The sequence below is a fragment of the Ruditapes philippinarum genome, unplaced genomic scaffold, assembly GCF_026571515.1.
Source record: "Ruditapes philippinarum isolate M1 unplaced genomic scaffold, ASM2657151v2 ctg1546_1_1_1_1, whole genome shotgun sequence".
NCBI lineage: Eukaryota > Metazoa > Mollusca > Bivalvia > Venerida > Veneridae > Ruditapes > Ruditapes philippinarum.
The window spans coordinates 29,154-44,973 of NW_026860233.1; the positions used below are offsets into that span (position 1 = coordinate 29,154).

Here is a 15,820-nt window from a genome sequence, read left to right on the forward strand (position 1 = left end):
CTTTCAAATCATTATTCACAATGCATTTAACTATTCAAATAACGTTCATTGTGAAATGGTTAATATTAACACGCCCTGTTTAAGCATTTAGCCATGTTATATATAGGAAACATGTTTGCACTAAACGCTAGCATGATCAATGTATTTGTAAACCAGGAAAAGACGCACCAAGGTATCTGCTCTCATCATCACAATTATTCATCTCAAACAAAAGGTCCCTATTGTTCGATTGAAACTAATTATTGTCAAGGATATGAGATTGACATGGTAACTCCTTGGTCTATATAGCGACATAATTTTCTCACAGATCGTTGTTTGTGCTATCTCTGTTCTAACTTAAGAATGATCTTAATGCTGTGGAATCATTAAATATTTTGTTAATTCTATCTGTTATCTAAAGGCTTTTGGCTTTCACAATAGCTTTAGAGCCTTTTATGAAACTCGAATCACAATTTCATATTAATTCACTTATCCCCGATAATATTTCAGCATTTATATAAATTAGACGTTTTTTCAATCTCTATCGATACATAACTTTAAAGCTTATTTTTTCCTTTCCTATTATCAAGAAGCGCCTTTTCTTCATAGTTTGCCAAACGTTCTTAGGTTTAATTTTTAGTTTAAAGCTATGCACTTGTTTCAAACTGACGTGATCATTTCACAATCTGAAGCCATTCTTTCATCGTCTTCTTCAGGAGGTCTTTGCGATTTCTTTCTCTGTCTTCTTTTATGATCTCGTCGCCTCCTTGGACGTGGATCGAGAGCTAGATTTTCTAACCTATCCTGGAGGCGGGAAGCATATTTTATATTAAAGCTTTGCAAATAATGCCATGATAAAAAAAAATAAACGCTTGTTAATAGTAATTATATAGATACAACCAACTGTGATTATTTCAAGGACAGATAATAACTAATAAGGCAGATAATCTTGTAGATGAGTAAACACAAATAACTATATATTGGCCTCAAATGTGAATTTTATCTTTCCACTTACTCTTCTCTTACTTTAAAAGATATAACGTCTATATTGTACCATCACACATTCTTCCTTTTGTTAAGAAGCTGCTTAAAAATTCTATTAATTATTTTAAGTTTTACCTGTTAAGTTAACATATATTGATTGGTATTTAATATTATTTCAATAAATTTACCTTTTCTACAAGATGTGTAGATGCGTTAGACTCTACAGACCTGTCTTCAATTTCATCAAAACCATGCGCAGTTAGCGTTCGTTTCTTTTTCTTGCTTTTGAAAATATTTCGCACCTTTAAAAATGTATAAAAATTTATAAATTGAAAAAAAGAGAACTGATAAAACATTTGTTCATTGCGCAGTTATAGTGACGTTGAAACTTAATCTTATACATTTTCCTTCTCTTTTTTAATAATTCTAAGTAAAGAAAAAAGTAGAAAAAATACGTTCAATATTTCAATAAAAGATATTTTTCTTCAGATGTGTTTTTGTACGAAGCCTATAATGAACAGCTTGATGCATAGATTTTATACTTGTAAAATTATGATTACATTATCCAAGGACAAACAATGCATTACCTCTTCATTCAGCAGTAAATAAAAGACAAAGAAGAAAGATCCCTGAAAGAAACGAATGATTAATTATTTAATATTATCAAATATAATTTTTTTTATTACATATCACTACATAATTTTATTACAAGTATCAATCAAATTAGCTGGGCTCGGACGCAATAAGTAAAGAAATGACCATTGCTTATTTGTACGTAATCGTCACGGGCTGATTTGGAATATTTCCAGTTGCCAAAGTTATTGGGGTTTAAGCACTAGATTAATTCTAGACATAGTAGAGATTAAATTTAACCAGGAGTCATTGAATGTTCTAGTTGCAGAGAACATTGCAATGTTAAAGACTTCATCTTCTTTATAAGATTTTATAGCTGTTTTTTTATCTGTCGTAAAAACACGTTTCTCATGTTGGTCATGTAGAAGTTAACACAAGTATAAATTGCTAAAAGTCATTGTTAATTTTTTATTTTCTCGGAATATAGTATACTGTAAAACTATTACAATCGTTTCCTAACTCTTTGGTGTGTTCATTAATGAATTAATAGCTCTGTACATCTTTAATGACTGCAAATCGTCGGACTGAATGAACAAGGCTACGGACTAATTTCAGAAACAAACGTGCTTCAGTTTGACTACCACTCCTAATCAATGACCAAATTCCAATATATTCACTGAACATTATACAAGAATAAAGGCCTTACACTAAAGGCCTATTTACAAGTGTTGACATAAAAAAAACCTGGACGGATATATATGTTTGCCAATAAGAATAAAAAGCAATCATTTTACTTTATAATGACATAGAACAAGTTAGTTTGTGTAACGTTGTTTTTGAAAATATTTAGTCATTCGGAAATGCACGCTGTGTAGAGCATTGTCAATAAAACGAACAGTGACTTTTCGAACTGCAGCATTTTTTGCTACAAATGAACATTAAAATACGAATAAAAGAAATTCTATCGGACTGTTCCATATTTTATCAATGCTTTTATATTTCATCCATAGTAACACATTTATGTCTTGTCATTTAATTATGTTATTGTAGCTTTACGAAGTAGATTAATCAAAACAGGATCATATTTATTGAATCGGCTATGTGAAACAAATCGGCAACGGGGGAAATATCCAAAATCAGCCTGGGACGATTACACACACATCATATTAAGATTGTTGTAAAAGGGAGATCACTCATGAGTTATGATATGAAAATGTTGAAAATCGCCACACTCGTGGTTCATGAAATTATAGAAACTGTAACATTTCTCACACCCTGTCCCTTGCACTGGACTAAGTAATATTCAATGCTAAAACTTCTATGATCAATTATCAAGCAAAATATGGCAGTACTGTGATGAACAATAAAGTCTTTAATGTACTAACTTGTAATTTTACATTATTAGATATATTATCGGTTTTAAAATAAATTACACGAACTCTCACGGGCTTTTCAAGTATAATTATTATTTTTAGCCAGAACTATTTATCACAGGGTAAAAGTCTTAAATATTTTAGCTGTTTTAAAAAAAAATATTTTAGCTTTTTTTAAACACTAGATTCTATATCATGTTTTGGTAAAATTTCAAACCTGCCCCTTTGATACGTCGACAGTATTTAGAAACAAATACCCCACGTATATTTATATAGATATATCTTTCACGTTAGGCATGAAATACAAATCCTACCTGAAGGCAATTAAAGAGTCCAAATATATATTTGACAATTCTATCTGACATTCGCAATGATATAAATGCAAATGACCAAACGACTGTTATAAGTATAATTTGTGTCCATAATGCTTTCATCAGAAGTCTGAAATTTAAAATTAATATATCAAGTAAACTTATGTTTCCAGATATATTGTAAATATAAAATTAGAAACGGGAAAGCTATTTTTGTCCTTTTACAACGTTACAGTATATAATTTAATTAAAATCCTTAGTAAATGTTATTGATAAAATCAATTTTATCGCAAGCAAAGCTACAATATGAAAATTGGCCACATATTTTAAAGTTTTGTAAAACAAAAACAAAATTACCGAATTATATGCAATTTATACAAATTTTATAAAACATAAGACTTACATTATAGATTTGTTACTCTTCTCAGATTTTGTATATGAATTTTCATTATGTTCTTTTGCAGTAAAAATCAAAACCATAATAGATACCTGCAATATACATTAACAGTTAGAAATTAATTTGAGTAAATACCAAATAATTTGAGTAAATACCAGAAAAAAAACAACAAAACAAACCCCCAAAAAACACCAACAACAGATTGTCTTTGCAGAAGAAACACCACCATATCTGATACGTTATTAACATGATCTATCTTATTCACAAAGTATATGCACGATAAGGGGAGTTATTCTTGAAAGTGTTAGTTTTTTTTTAATTTCTGGTCCCTGGCACACATAACAGACTTTTGATACACTTAGATTGTAGCCTTTACTTTAAGTCAGTTAAAGTATCTTAAAAACACAATGTAACTTTCTTATTTCTATCATAGGTGCAAGAAGAAAAGTTAGAATTTCCATCTTTAATATTTAATAAACATATTGTAAAGTACACATACAGCTATAATACCAAGGGCTGGTCCTACAAACAACCATAAGTTTCCCCAAGATATCCAACACCTGTAAAATAATTAAAGATCTTGTCATGTACCACAAAGATTTCCATCCAAAAATCTCAGAAATCATATATATTTGAAATTTTTAACATAGGACTTAAAGTTTTTTTTCTAAAGTATTGCACTTTAAATTTGTCTCTTAAACATGGGTAAAATTCACGTGGGATTAGTAATCGGTCACTTGCTTAGCAACTGATAACTACTAGTTATTTATCCAGAAATATTGACAAGGTTAATCGACCGCCGGGATTTGACTTAAAATGTGTTAAAGTCGGTGTAAAACGAACAAAGAAAATTTTTAATTATAGATAAAAAATCATCTCTCGGTTGAATAACTGATTTCATTATTAAAGCAGACATATCGCTGTATGTTGTAAGTAAGTTCCCGTGTATATCTAATTATAAATAATAAGCATGTTTCCATCTGCAATTTTACTTACATATCTTTGGCATAATAATGCTGACCTTGAGATCCAACAAAAGCACCGACTAAAACAGCAGGTATTACTGAAATAATGTTAAATATTTATACTCAAACGTCTGAAGTTCTTCTGAATTATAATAATGTTATTCCGACATGACAATGTGGATTTACTTCAATTTTAACCCTTACACGATACATATCTTAAATGAAATTTTCCATTTGTCCATCTTAATTTGGACATAACCATCATTATTTGTAGGGAGATTTTCACTCAATATCAAACATTGTAGAATATTATCAGACAACCGCAAGCGTACTAAGTGTTAAAATGAATGTTACAATCTTTAATGATCAGTTGATTGTATCTTTTTAGTACTTAATCAATAAAGAAGAATGTTAATTATCTTTTGCACCGAAGAATTCTTTAAATTCAATTTTATAATAATTTTCACATTATTCCATGCATTGAAAGTAAGCCTATGCATCGTTTTCCACAACAATTGCAAGACTTTGTTATCAATGTTTTATTTCATTTGATTGCACATCAACCAGAAACGGTTACATCTCCTTCATTCAATAGTCTTATATGAAATACTTTCATCATACATATTGCTCAGCACAAACCGAAAGGAATAGTATGATTCATGTACATGTATAACTATATAAAAATGACTTTAGAGTTATAAGACTTGTATACTAGAATAAATGAGCCACGTCATGACAAAACCAACATAGTGGGTTTGCGACGAGCATGGATCCAGACCAGCCTGCGCATCCGCGCAGTCTGATCAGGACTCATGCTGTTCGCTTACAAACCCTATAACAAGTAGTGAAACTGATTGCGAACAGCATGGATCCTGGTCAGACTGCTTGGAGGCGCAGGCTGGTCTGGATCCATGCTGGACGCAAACCCACTATATATATGTTGGTTTTGTCATGACGCGGATGAAATGATGTTGACTTACTCCAGCCTAGGATGTAATATCTGACTAGTGAACCTTCGTTGTGGCCATCATGTGCATGTGACGAGTATGTTATAACAATGTATAAATTAAATGCTTCATTCATTAACCAGGAGAAGTTGGCCAAGAAAAAATAGTGCAAGCATACTGCAAATATTTGGCACACTATCTGCAAACAGAAAAGAGTATAACATTTATTTGGATCATTTTTTTTAAAGATAAACATTCTTAGCATTTCCGATATGCCAGACAATATGAATAAATATGCTGTTCATATTGTAAACTTGTACAAATAAATGCATCTTACTATAACATATAAACTAGAGTAATTTGTAATAGTTAATGTGATGTCTTACACATAAAAAACTGAACTGGTGATACCATAATAACCTTTTAACTGTCGAAATCTTTATTAACTTTTGCCACTAGTATAGAGCAAAGTCAATCTACCCTTTCTTGCAGTCTTACAAAACTCCTTTATATTGGCATTGATATCAAAACCCCTTAAAATTTGAATGACCTATTCCACATACAAAGCTTGACAAATTTATTATACAAACTCAGCAGGTCACGTGATAATGTTATCACAAGCATTTTAAAGCGGATAATTATTTTAACATAAAATTGGGTAATTTACCGTATGGTCATACTGGTCAATGCCAATCATGAAGATAAGTTGTCCACATACAACCGACATACCGAGATTTTTGTGCAGGGATGCTGTGCTTGATGCAGTTCTGTAATATAGAAAAGTTAATATTTTATAATAATACCAATAGTCTTTAATGTCATATATTTATATATATTTTCATGAACACATTTGCAAAAAGAATTTTCGGTTTTAAAATATGTATTTTGGGATGCTGTGCTTGATGTTTATCTAAAATTTAGGAAAAGTTTATATTGATGATAATAAAAATAGTCTTTAATTTCATAGTTTTATCTATATTTTCGGAAGGATTGTTATACATATGCAGCATAATTTTCGGTTTTGACAAATCTTAATAATTTCCACCAACTGATGTAATAATGTAGATAATATACAAACAAATGAGAAATAAATATGTAAAGAAAGATCCATTATATGCACAATTTACTGTACTTAAAACAATATATTATATCAGCTTACTTATAATATACATGAAGTAAACAAGTGGTAAGACACAATGTCGCTGATGCGCAGCAGCCGATATAGGAAGCGAAGTTCATCAATATAGGCCTCACCTCCCCTTTGTTCCACTGAAATATCGCCAAATAACGTGTAATAAGAAATTATTTGACTTTTTTTCACCCGTGGGTATAGTAGCGAAATTGACAAGTATACCGCTAATTATAAGTATTTGTTAATTTAATATTAATTTTATTAACTATTTTTGTTCCTTTACCGTACTGATTTAAAGTTATTAACGTGATTTTTAAGCAACTTTTCGTTGTCTCTATACTGTAAAGGGAGTTAACTTTTTTTTGCTAGTATTCATAGTGCTGTAAAAGTTAATTCCCATTTTACATATAGAAATTATATCGAACATTTTTAATGAACTTCTTACATTCTAAACAAAACAAAAAACATACATTGTCGTTGTACATATCAGTTGTTATGGCAAAAAATCCGGTAACTGAGCACGCGCAAACACCTTCAGTCCCCTTATCCTCCTTCAGCTCACAACCGTCTCGTGTCCAGCGCCACTTCGTTATTCTTCAATAAATGAGCCGCGTCACGACAAAACCAACATAGTGCATTTGCGACCAGCATGGATCCAGACCAGTCTGCGCATCCGCGCAGTCTGATCAGGATCCATGCTGTTCGCTATCAGTTTCTCTACTTGTTATAGGGTCTGTAAGCGAACAGCATGGATCCTGATCAGACTGCTCGGAGGCGCAGGCTTGTCTGGACCCATGCTGGTTGGAAACCTATTATGTTGGTTTTGTCGTGACGCGGCTCAATACATAATAATTGTAAGATTGCAATAAAACAACATCAATCAAGGTTGATTTCCATATGTTGTAGACAGTTAAAATCTTGCCAAGGCATGTAACAAAGCAAATCTTTCCTAGACACTCTGCCCAACCAATATGTGAAAAAGCAATATACCGCTCAATAAATACATCTCCATTCTTAAATAATGAAAAGTGTTGGTAGAAGTAGGATGTATCGTTGGGTTCTTTCCTAACTTATATTATAATACTATGTTGTTACCGCAACATTAAGATAATAATGACTGTAATATACAATATTCACGCTGAACGACATGCATTCGCTTCTCTGGACGGCTTGCCTGTTTTTTTATTGAACAAAAATCTATTTTAACGGACAAATTTATTTTACCCATTCATTACCTTAATTCGAGTAAAATGTGATAAATTAATAACTGCATTAATATGTAACTGTTAAATTTATTGTTGTAAATTGTAATAGAAGGGATGTAAAACTTGGTAAATAGCTACGAATAACATACTTTCCAGCAAATGTTGTCCCGTGTTCGAGCCGTACACACTCTGGGTTAGATATGTTAAATGTCTGAAATAAACAAGCTTATTGTAATAGTACAATGTAGAAAAGTGAAAAAACTATATTTTACTGTATCATAATGAGTTATTATACTAATATAGCAAATAAAAACGTATGATTGTCTAAGAAATAACCAAGGGCATATTGATTAATATGATTGAAATATAAAGTAAAGTTATTGATCGTAAGACTCTACATACAAAGAAAAAAGAATATATATAATATATAATATTGACTACTTTATGAATTTAATCTATTACCGTAGGAAATGTGCTATGATGTAACTGGTGAAAAGCGATGGCCATTTGGTAATAAGTGATGTTTAATGATATATATATTATTTTACTTCAAAAATCGAATTGACCATAACCATGGATAGTAAAACAAGGGAAGATAATACAAAACATTCTCATGAAATGATAAGTCTAAGAGTTGTTTCTCTTTTCTGTTTATAGATGACATTGCTGCTTATTATCAGCTTTTGTTTTTCTATTTTGGTTTAACACAGTCATGATTTTAACTTGTTGCACTTACTACTGTTAAGATACCGAAACAGTAAAGCGTGAATGGTTTTGACATCGTATTTACTACTATATTGTGCTGTATGTAAATAAACATAATGAAAAGTAGGACGTCTGCGGTCTAAGAGCAGATAAGAGCATATTCCAAAAGCAAGGTTAACAAATGGTAAAATATGTATATAAATAAACGTTTACTTACATTCAGATATGGCAGGGTAAATTCCAAGGGCGAGGTAAGATTGCTAGAAATATCAAGATGTCCGGTGTGCAAAAACATTGCTATTATAGGCGTGTTCAGATTATCTTCCTTTGCCTTCTTACCAGTACTTGAAAAGATAAAAAAAACGTTTCATGCAATAACCAGTCAGGCTGGACTGTTCAGTTTGTTTTGAAATTTAAAGTTACTTCTTACTGTATCACTGAAAGAGATGCTAATTGGGAAAATAAATTTGAATATGTCTGTTTGGAATATCTTACATAATGGACATTATCAATTCAGCATTTATAGCATTTATAAAAATTACCACAAGTCATTTTGTGTCCACCTCTATCAGTTTTAAGATAATAATTTTGAGGAATACTTTTAGCATTAAATCCTTAAAACATGTTGATTTCATATACATTGTATTGTAATATAGAATGATCATGGCGTCGATAGAGATTATCTTATATATACTTACGCTCGTAAGTCATGATTTGGTAGCATAGCTGTCATCCCAAATACTCTTAAACCTGCAGTCTTTACAAATGCTGTCGGAAACATAAAATACAAATACTTTATATACAAACAATTTATATACAAACATTTTTTCTTCCAAACATAAGTACAATATATAAAGCAACGGTTTGATAACCAAAGATAAACATGGACCATTGGTTCGATACGTTTTGGTATGTTTCGGAGCTTTTTGGAACCTAATATATGAATCAAGCGTCTGTAAGACCAGGAAACAGCAAACACCACGTGCACATCCTTCTTATACATTTCCCACGGAAAGTGGCGGAGTTTGCCGAATTCAAACGAATTTCTGTTGATAAATTCTTACACAAATTTTCCAAAGTATCCGTAAATGATCAATGATCAATGAAAAAAAAAATATTTATAAATTCGTTGTAAATATTTCTGACAGGTTATATTGCCGAAGATAAACGGCCTAGCGGCTCGGGTCATATTTCCAAACAACCGTTTATATAAAACCATTTATTACATGCTTTTCGGTGGTTTATAGAAATATATCAGTGACATAAAACTGGTAATTTCACTGTTTGAAACAGTGAAATTACCACTTTGATAATTTCACTGTTTTGAATTTAAGCCCCTTACGTTGTTTCAGTGAAATACCAGCGTGCACAGTACTGGGTACCAACTTAATGACGTGACGTCGTAAATGATGTCACGTTGTATTATTATTTGGCGCGCTTTTCGTTCAGTATTAGGTGAAAACGTTTCTTTGCATGTAATAAAAAGAAAATTTGTTTAGTTTAGTGTAAGATCGAAATATATTTCACCTTGTGAACACCAAAAGTTCATATTTCACTCGTGGCTGCGCCACTCGTGAAATATACCTTTTGGTGCTCACTCGGTGAAATATATTCCAATCGTACACTGAACTAAACAAATATCCTCTATATAACCTGTCAAAAATCATTATAACTAATGATATAAACGTCAATGTTTTCTGAAGAAGACATAATGGCGAAAGCTTAGAAAAGCATTTGTTTTTATTGAACTAATATTAAATGATCAATACAATCTCCTGTTTTAATTAAGCGGATACATTTAATAGTTTGGATAAAGAAACTGTCGGATATGACTTTAAAAGCTAATGAGGAACTCATTCAATTACTTCCGATTAACGTTTAGCATGTTAACAATCATATATGAGATAACTGTGTACATATAATAGCAGGATAGAGTGAGCAAGTATTAAAAGTAAATCAACCCCTAATTGCAAGGGAATATATATCCCTTGTCAGTACTGGAAAAAGTTAATGTATCAAATTATATAACTCTATAATATTTTAGATCTCTTCTTTGACCGCTTATTTGAATTACAATTTATTCTACAACAAACATGTTTTCTTTTATTTCTTTCACTTATCTTTCAATTCAAATTGAACAGATGAGGTTCATATAGGGAGGTATGCCTTGTTCAGTTAACAAATTGTTGATCATAATACGTACACGGCCATTCTGATTCATTTGTTGCTAACAAAAGTGTAGATGGCATTTCCACGTTTCCATTTTTCAACTGGATCCCGGCAGCGCGGTCTCTTTCAGAAGGAAATTTTGAACCTTTGAATGTCTGAACCCATTGCACTTGTGCGCTTACCTCTAAAATACAAGGAATTGTAAAGACTTATGATACACAAAGAGCGGTTTTATTTTCTGTTTACATTTTTATAAATCGACCCATAGTTTAATTCATGAAATAATTGACATTTTTATCCAACGAGTAGAAAACGACCGTGAGCCTTTTTTAAAACTACCCAATGTCCCACACGCTTATATAATGTACATTTTTTTTGAATTACTACTTGCTAATTGTTAGCAATAATATTGGGCTAAGGATCAATTTAACTAACAAGAGTCAAATGCAACCCAATGATAAATGATTGTATACATCAAAATTAAAGCATACCTATTTTCGGACGGACTGTGTTTAAATAAGCGTCCTCATAACCTATTGTGCCACCTATATGTCCGTCAACCACGTGATTTTGTAAACTACGGGACATCACGTGGGCAAAAGTCTCTAGTACTTTCAATAGATTGTCACCTTCTGTCCCCGGAGGTTGTGTCGCATTCCAACCATAACCATGCTTCTCACTTAACAGATTGTCAACAATATTTGCCACTTTCTGTTAATGAAAAATTATCGTTTTATATTATGATTTGATTATCAAACTTTGCAAAACTACAATGATTTTTCCTTATTTTTTATCTTATTTTGAATTTCTTTAAACATTTTTGGGGATTATGGTAAGGTGAACTTTTACAATTGGTGTTAGGTAATATTTTTTAAACAATTAACGGTGCTATCAAAGACTTCATTTTGCTAACAATACATTGCAATATGCTTTAACTGAAATGTTTTAATAAGGAACTTATTACCAATATTTATGTTTTGCCAAAAACAATAAGGTCAGTTACTGGTAATGACGTCATTTAAACATTACTATGTTCTGAACTATGGTACATCGCAAGTATTACACCATAGTATTAGTTATCAAAACACAATAATAAAATACTAGCATCTATGAATTCCTTTGTTTCGTCTAAAGTAGGAAATCTCCCAAGTGCTCTGGCATAAGTTTGATTTCCGTCTGTCCATTGGTTTACTTGTAACACTATCACATTAGCCTGAGTGTTGACCAGCATGGCCAGTAAGTCAATCACCGTGGCGACATCGACAGGGTTACCATACGCATTAGATTTAGTGTGGGTGACAAGACCCTCTCCAAGATCTAACAACATTCTCTGGTCTATATAATCGGCTAGTAAATGTTTCTGGAACTGAACAAGATGACTTTGTTTTAACCATTTTAGACAATATAATACTGGTTCAATATACTAGTATGTATTAAAGAATTTTATAAACAAAGCGTGAAACTGTGTAATATAATTTATACTTTTAAAGCACTTGTATATATTCAATTACTCTTATATATGTTTTATAATGTTGTGGCGTTTTTAAACGTACTTTATATTTCAGTTTTCTAAGGTCAGTTGAGATGCAGTTATCAATGTTAGCTTTACCCCATTCACCTTCATTCTCGTCTGTTACAAAACATGGTCTTGTCCCTATTGCTGTAATGAAGCAGATGACAATGATAATAATAAATTGATTTTGAATGACTGTTAAAATTAGTTTGTTTTCTTTTATTAATTGGAGTAAGTACTAGCTAATGAACATATGATTGCAGATGAAATAATGAACATTGCGCACAGAAAAGCTTTAATTATGTATATCAGTATAGTCATGTAGTTATCACCTTGATTGTTCATTATAAAATGATTGAGATAAGGGTTAAAATACATAAATATTTTGAACGAGACTTTAATTGGCGAATATCAGATTTGTTTAAACCATCTGATAAAATGGTGGACTCTTCTGTGTGGAAGACCTGGGGAAGTAATATGCCACAGGTTAAGCTGGATAATTATAATATGGCCTTTCAAAAAATCGAGCAAGGACAATTCCAAAGATAGAAGCTGCACAAATCCATTGCAAAAATGCAAAATGTTATAATACCATCGTAGTCTTCAGCAAAATTTAAAACAAAACAACAAAACCAATCCAGAAAGAATATATATACCGGTAGAGTTCACATCAATATCTTTACTAAGTACATCTTTAGGACACTGTACCGATATTGTGTTCTTTGCCGGTGTTCTTGTCCATCTGATGTTCTCCACTATTTGTTCATTACACTGAGCACCTGAACAATTAAAAAGAACATGTGTGTCATTTAGAAATGAAATGAGTGAATGACATTTTCAAAATTAATATCATGTTATGTTGTTACTTTTTTCAAAAGCAACGTTCGATTGTAAGGTAAGAAAGTTTTAGTGTTTTTTACGAAGAAAGGGATATCACGACGACCTTACAGCGACCATGGTGTTGCTTATGAGATTCAATGGCGACCTTTTCGTTTATACGGAGTTTTTGTTGATGATCTTGTACTCTCTCACATCACTAGCTTCCACAGCATGCAAAGTGCTGTATCTGCTTCTGAAAGACGTTCATTTGTTGTTATTTAAAACGCGAAAGTAGCGCAGTGGTATCTTTGAGAAGGCCATTCATTCTCCTTGCAATGCCACTGACAACCAAAGAGTGCGCAGCTGCGGAGATCCTGTGGAGTTGTGGAAGACCATACCACGCTACTAAGGCATTAAAAGGGATCTTACTGTGCAGCTATGGCAACCACATTGCACCTTAAACAGCTTTACCTAAACCACTTTGTCACAAGGCCACATGCCACCAATAGAGAATGAGTGTTTGTCAGTGCCATCTGATCATGGTCTGCATTTAAGCTTTTCAGTCACTACTTGTTTTAAAAATTACACAAAATGAATGCTTTACTTAATATCTAAAGACTGATAAAAAATTAATTTGGCTGAATTACCAGTTATTCTTCGTTTTTTCAAAAGTGATCTATCAGAAACGCAAATCATTAGTCAGTGTTCCATAATTGTGTGGCGGTGTCGTAAATGCAAATGTTACTTCCCGGAAAGTAATAAAAAGTAAATGGTATTAATACATAACCTTAACAAAATGTAATTATACAGTAACCTACCAATTGTATCACTACAATGTTTATTACAGGTTATACCAATCTCATCCTCTGTAAAACAATCTACAGGTTCTAAAATGTAAGATGATAAGATTAGTTAGAAATAAGAAAAATTGTTAAGGCGAATTTGCAAATTTAAGATTCTTACAAAAACGGAGTATTTGATTATGGAAGCACGCTCACAAATTACTTCAAATTACTTCTCTGCAGCACTAAAATTTCACTTTTATTTCTTTTATAATATCCAAGAGGGAACTTACGCGTACGTTTGTTTGTTAATTAATGTCTGAAACAGGCAATGCATTTCTGTATTCAATACTATCTGTTAACGTTCTTAATTTTAAAATGTTCTTTTTTTCTTGCAAGTACTTGCAAAAATGCAATTAATGTTCTATAAAAAGCAAAACAATGCATTGACCTCATAACTACTTTTGAGAACTATGGTTACAACTAGTACAATGTGACTAATAAAACATTTCATACTAACAGAATAATTATACCGCCAGCTACTAACAGGTCAGATACACGATGAAGCAAAGTCAATATTTACTGACACAAATGATAAATCAAGGAAAAACATTACACATATACTGTTAATTCGTACTCACTCAGCACACCCGATGGCCATCGCATCCGCATTGCTCCGCGGGTACCCCGGCGGAATTCCGTCCACTGAACGGCATCCCCGCAGAACATTAGCCCACATGAATGTCCGATGTGATGTATTTCCCCTTTTGTCAACAGAAAACTCCAAATATGAAGATGGGTCAGATCTCCAACAAAAGCTTTTTCTAAGTCATATCCCTTTTCACCTCTTGGTGCCTGCCCGAGGACAAAATCACCACCGAAAGGAATTTCCTTGCCCTTAGAACCTGTACCTGATGACTCGGACATTTTTTCTTTTCCATTTAGATATAATGTCCAACTTCCATCTGTGAAATATTATAAATAGATGGCGTATCATCAAACATAAACAAATGATTCCGCCGATAAGAACATATAAAAGTTAAGTAGATTGCGGACAATGTATATTCAAACATAGTAATGTTAAATTAAATATGTATGTTTAAAACACGAAATCTCAAATGATTGTTTGTTTTAATAACAACGATTTAGAGGTTACAAGTTTCAGAAATTTCAAAACTGACGACAATAAATGTTTAATCTAATGAATCGGGCCATGTACATTCAAAGGTTATTGTGGAAAAATCATCACATGAAATGTTATCTGTCCAGATTTACTTTTTACACGTAATCACTTCACTTGATAATATTCTATATTTTCATAATAAAGTTTAGAATTTGTTCTTTAATTGCTTTGTTTAATTTCCGTAATTTGAAAATATGATTCATAAAAAGCAATAAAAATATTAATCCTCCTTGTTCAAATTATGTTTTTATGTTTGAGAACGCAATATATAATGGAAGATATGACTGTACAAATTTATAACATACGAAGAAGAAAATAATAATTATTCCGAAGTAAACATGTTTAGCCACATCCAAAAATAGTTCTGTTTTTAAATATTATTTTTGAATAGTGAAATTACATACCAGGCACAATAGGTTGATAATGGAATTTACCTTTTGAAGTCCAAGACAGTGCTATGTGCCACCATTTATTTGGGGCAAATGCTAGCCCTGTCCTTATTTCTTGATCCCAAATACGAAAAGTCAAGGCCGGACCACTGCGCATTATGAACACTTGACCATAAGAATCATGCTTATATGACATTATAGTGCCAGGATGTGAGGAATCTGGGACCTGAAATTAGCAAGCATTTCCATATTGTCTTTCTTTTAGTGTCATTGGGATTCAGCCAACACACTTATGATAGTTTTTGCGTCACATGCGAATAATTTAATTGTTTCCTTTGCAGATTCTGTATAGCAAATAATACACGGTATATTGCAAATTATTACTTTTGAATCA

At 32.0% G+C, this 15,820-nt stretch overlaps 1 protein-coding gene across 1 annotated transcript in view; it reads right to left on the reverse strand.

The window, feature by feature from the left end:
- Positions 1 to 421: 421 nt before the first annotated feature.
- Positions 422 to 15,820, reverse strand: part of LOC132759319 (adhesion G protein-coupled receptor L2-like) — a 43,208-nt gene continuing 27,809 nt past the window's right edge. Inside the window, exons 5-26 of the mRNA XM_060751074.1 lie at positions 15,472 to 15,652; positions 14,496 to 14,819; positions 13,891 to 13,959; positions 12,910 to 13,032; positions 12,294 to 12,400; positions 11,846 to 12,106; positions 11,232 to 11,451; positions 10,775 to 10,924; positions 9,270 to 9,339; positions 8,789 to 8,915; positions 8,016 to 8,077; positions 7,132 to 7,255; positions 6,689 to 6,798; positions 6,197 to 6,296; positions 5,563 to 5,728; positions 4,614 to 4,680; positions 4,117 to 4,177; positions 3,624 to 3,709; positions 3,224 to 3,350; positions 1,551 to 1,592; positions 1,152 to 1,265; positions 422 to 783 (exon numbers count right to left, since the gene is read on the reverse strand). Coding sequence (XP_060607057.1) covers positions 640 to 783; positions 1,152 to 1,265; positions 1,551 to 1,592; positions 3,224 to 3,350; positions 3,624 to 3,709; positions 4,117 to 4,177; positions 4,614 to 4,680; positions 5,563 to 5,728; positions 6,197 to 6,296; positions 6,689 to 6,798; positions 7,132 to 7,255; positions 8,016 to 8,077; positions 8,789 to 8,915; positions 9,270 to 9,339; positions 10,775 to 10,924; positions 11,232 to 11,451; positions 11,846 to 12,106; positions 12,294 to 12,400; positions 12,910 to 13,032; positions 13,891 to 13,959; positions 14,496 to 14,819; positions 15,472 to 15,652 — 2,835 coding nt within the window. The 3' untranslated portion in view covers positions 422 to 639. The remainder of the gene's footprint in view (positions 784 to 1,151; positions 1,266 to 1,550; positions 1,593 to 3,223; positions 3,351 to 3,623; positions 3,710 to 4,116; positions 4,178 to 4,613; positions 4,681 to 5,562; positions 5,729 to 6,196; positions 6,297 to 6,688; positions 6,799 to 7,131; positions 7,256 to 8,015; positions 8,078 to 8,788; positions 8,916 to 9,269; positions 9,340 to 10,774; positions 10,925 to 11,231; positions 11,452 to 11,845; positions 12,107 to 12,293; positions 12,401 to 12,909; positions 13,033 to 13,890; positions 13,960 to 14,495; positions 14,820 to 15,471; positions 15,653 to 15,820) is intronic.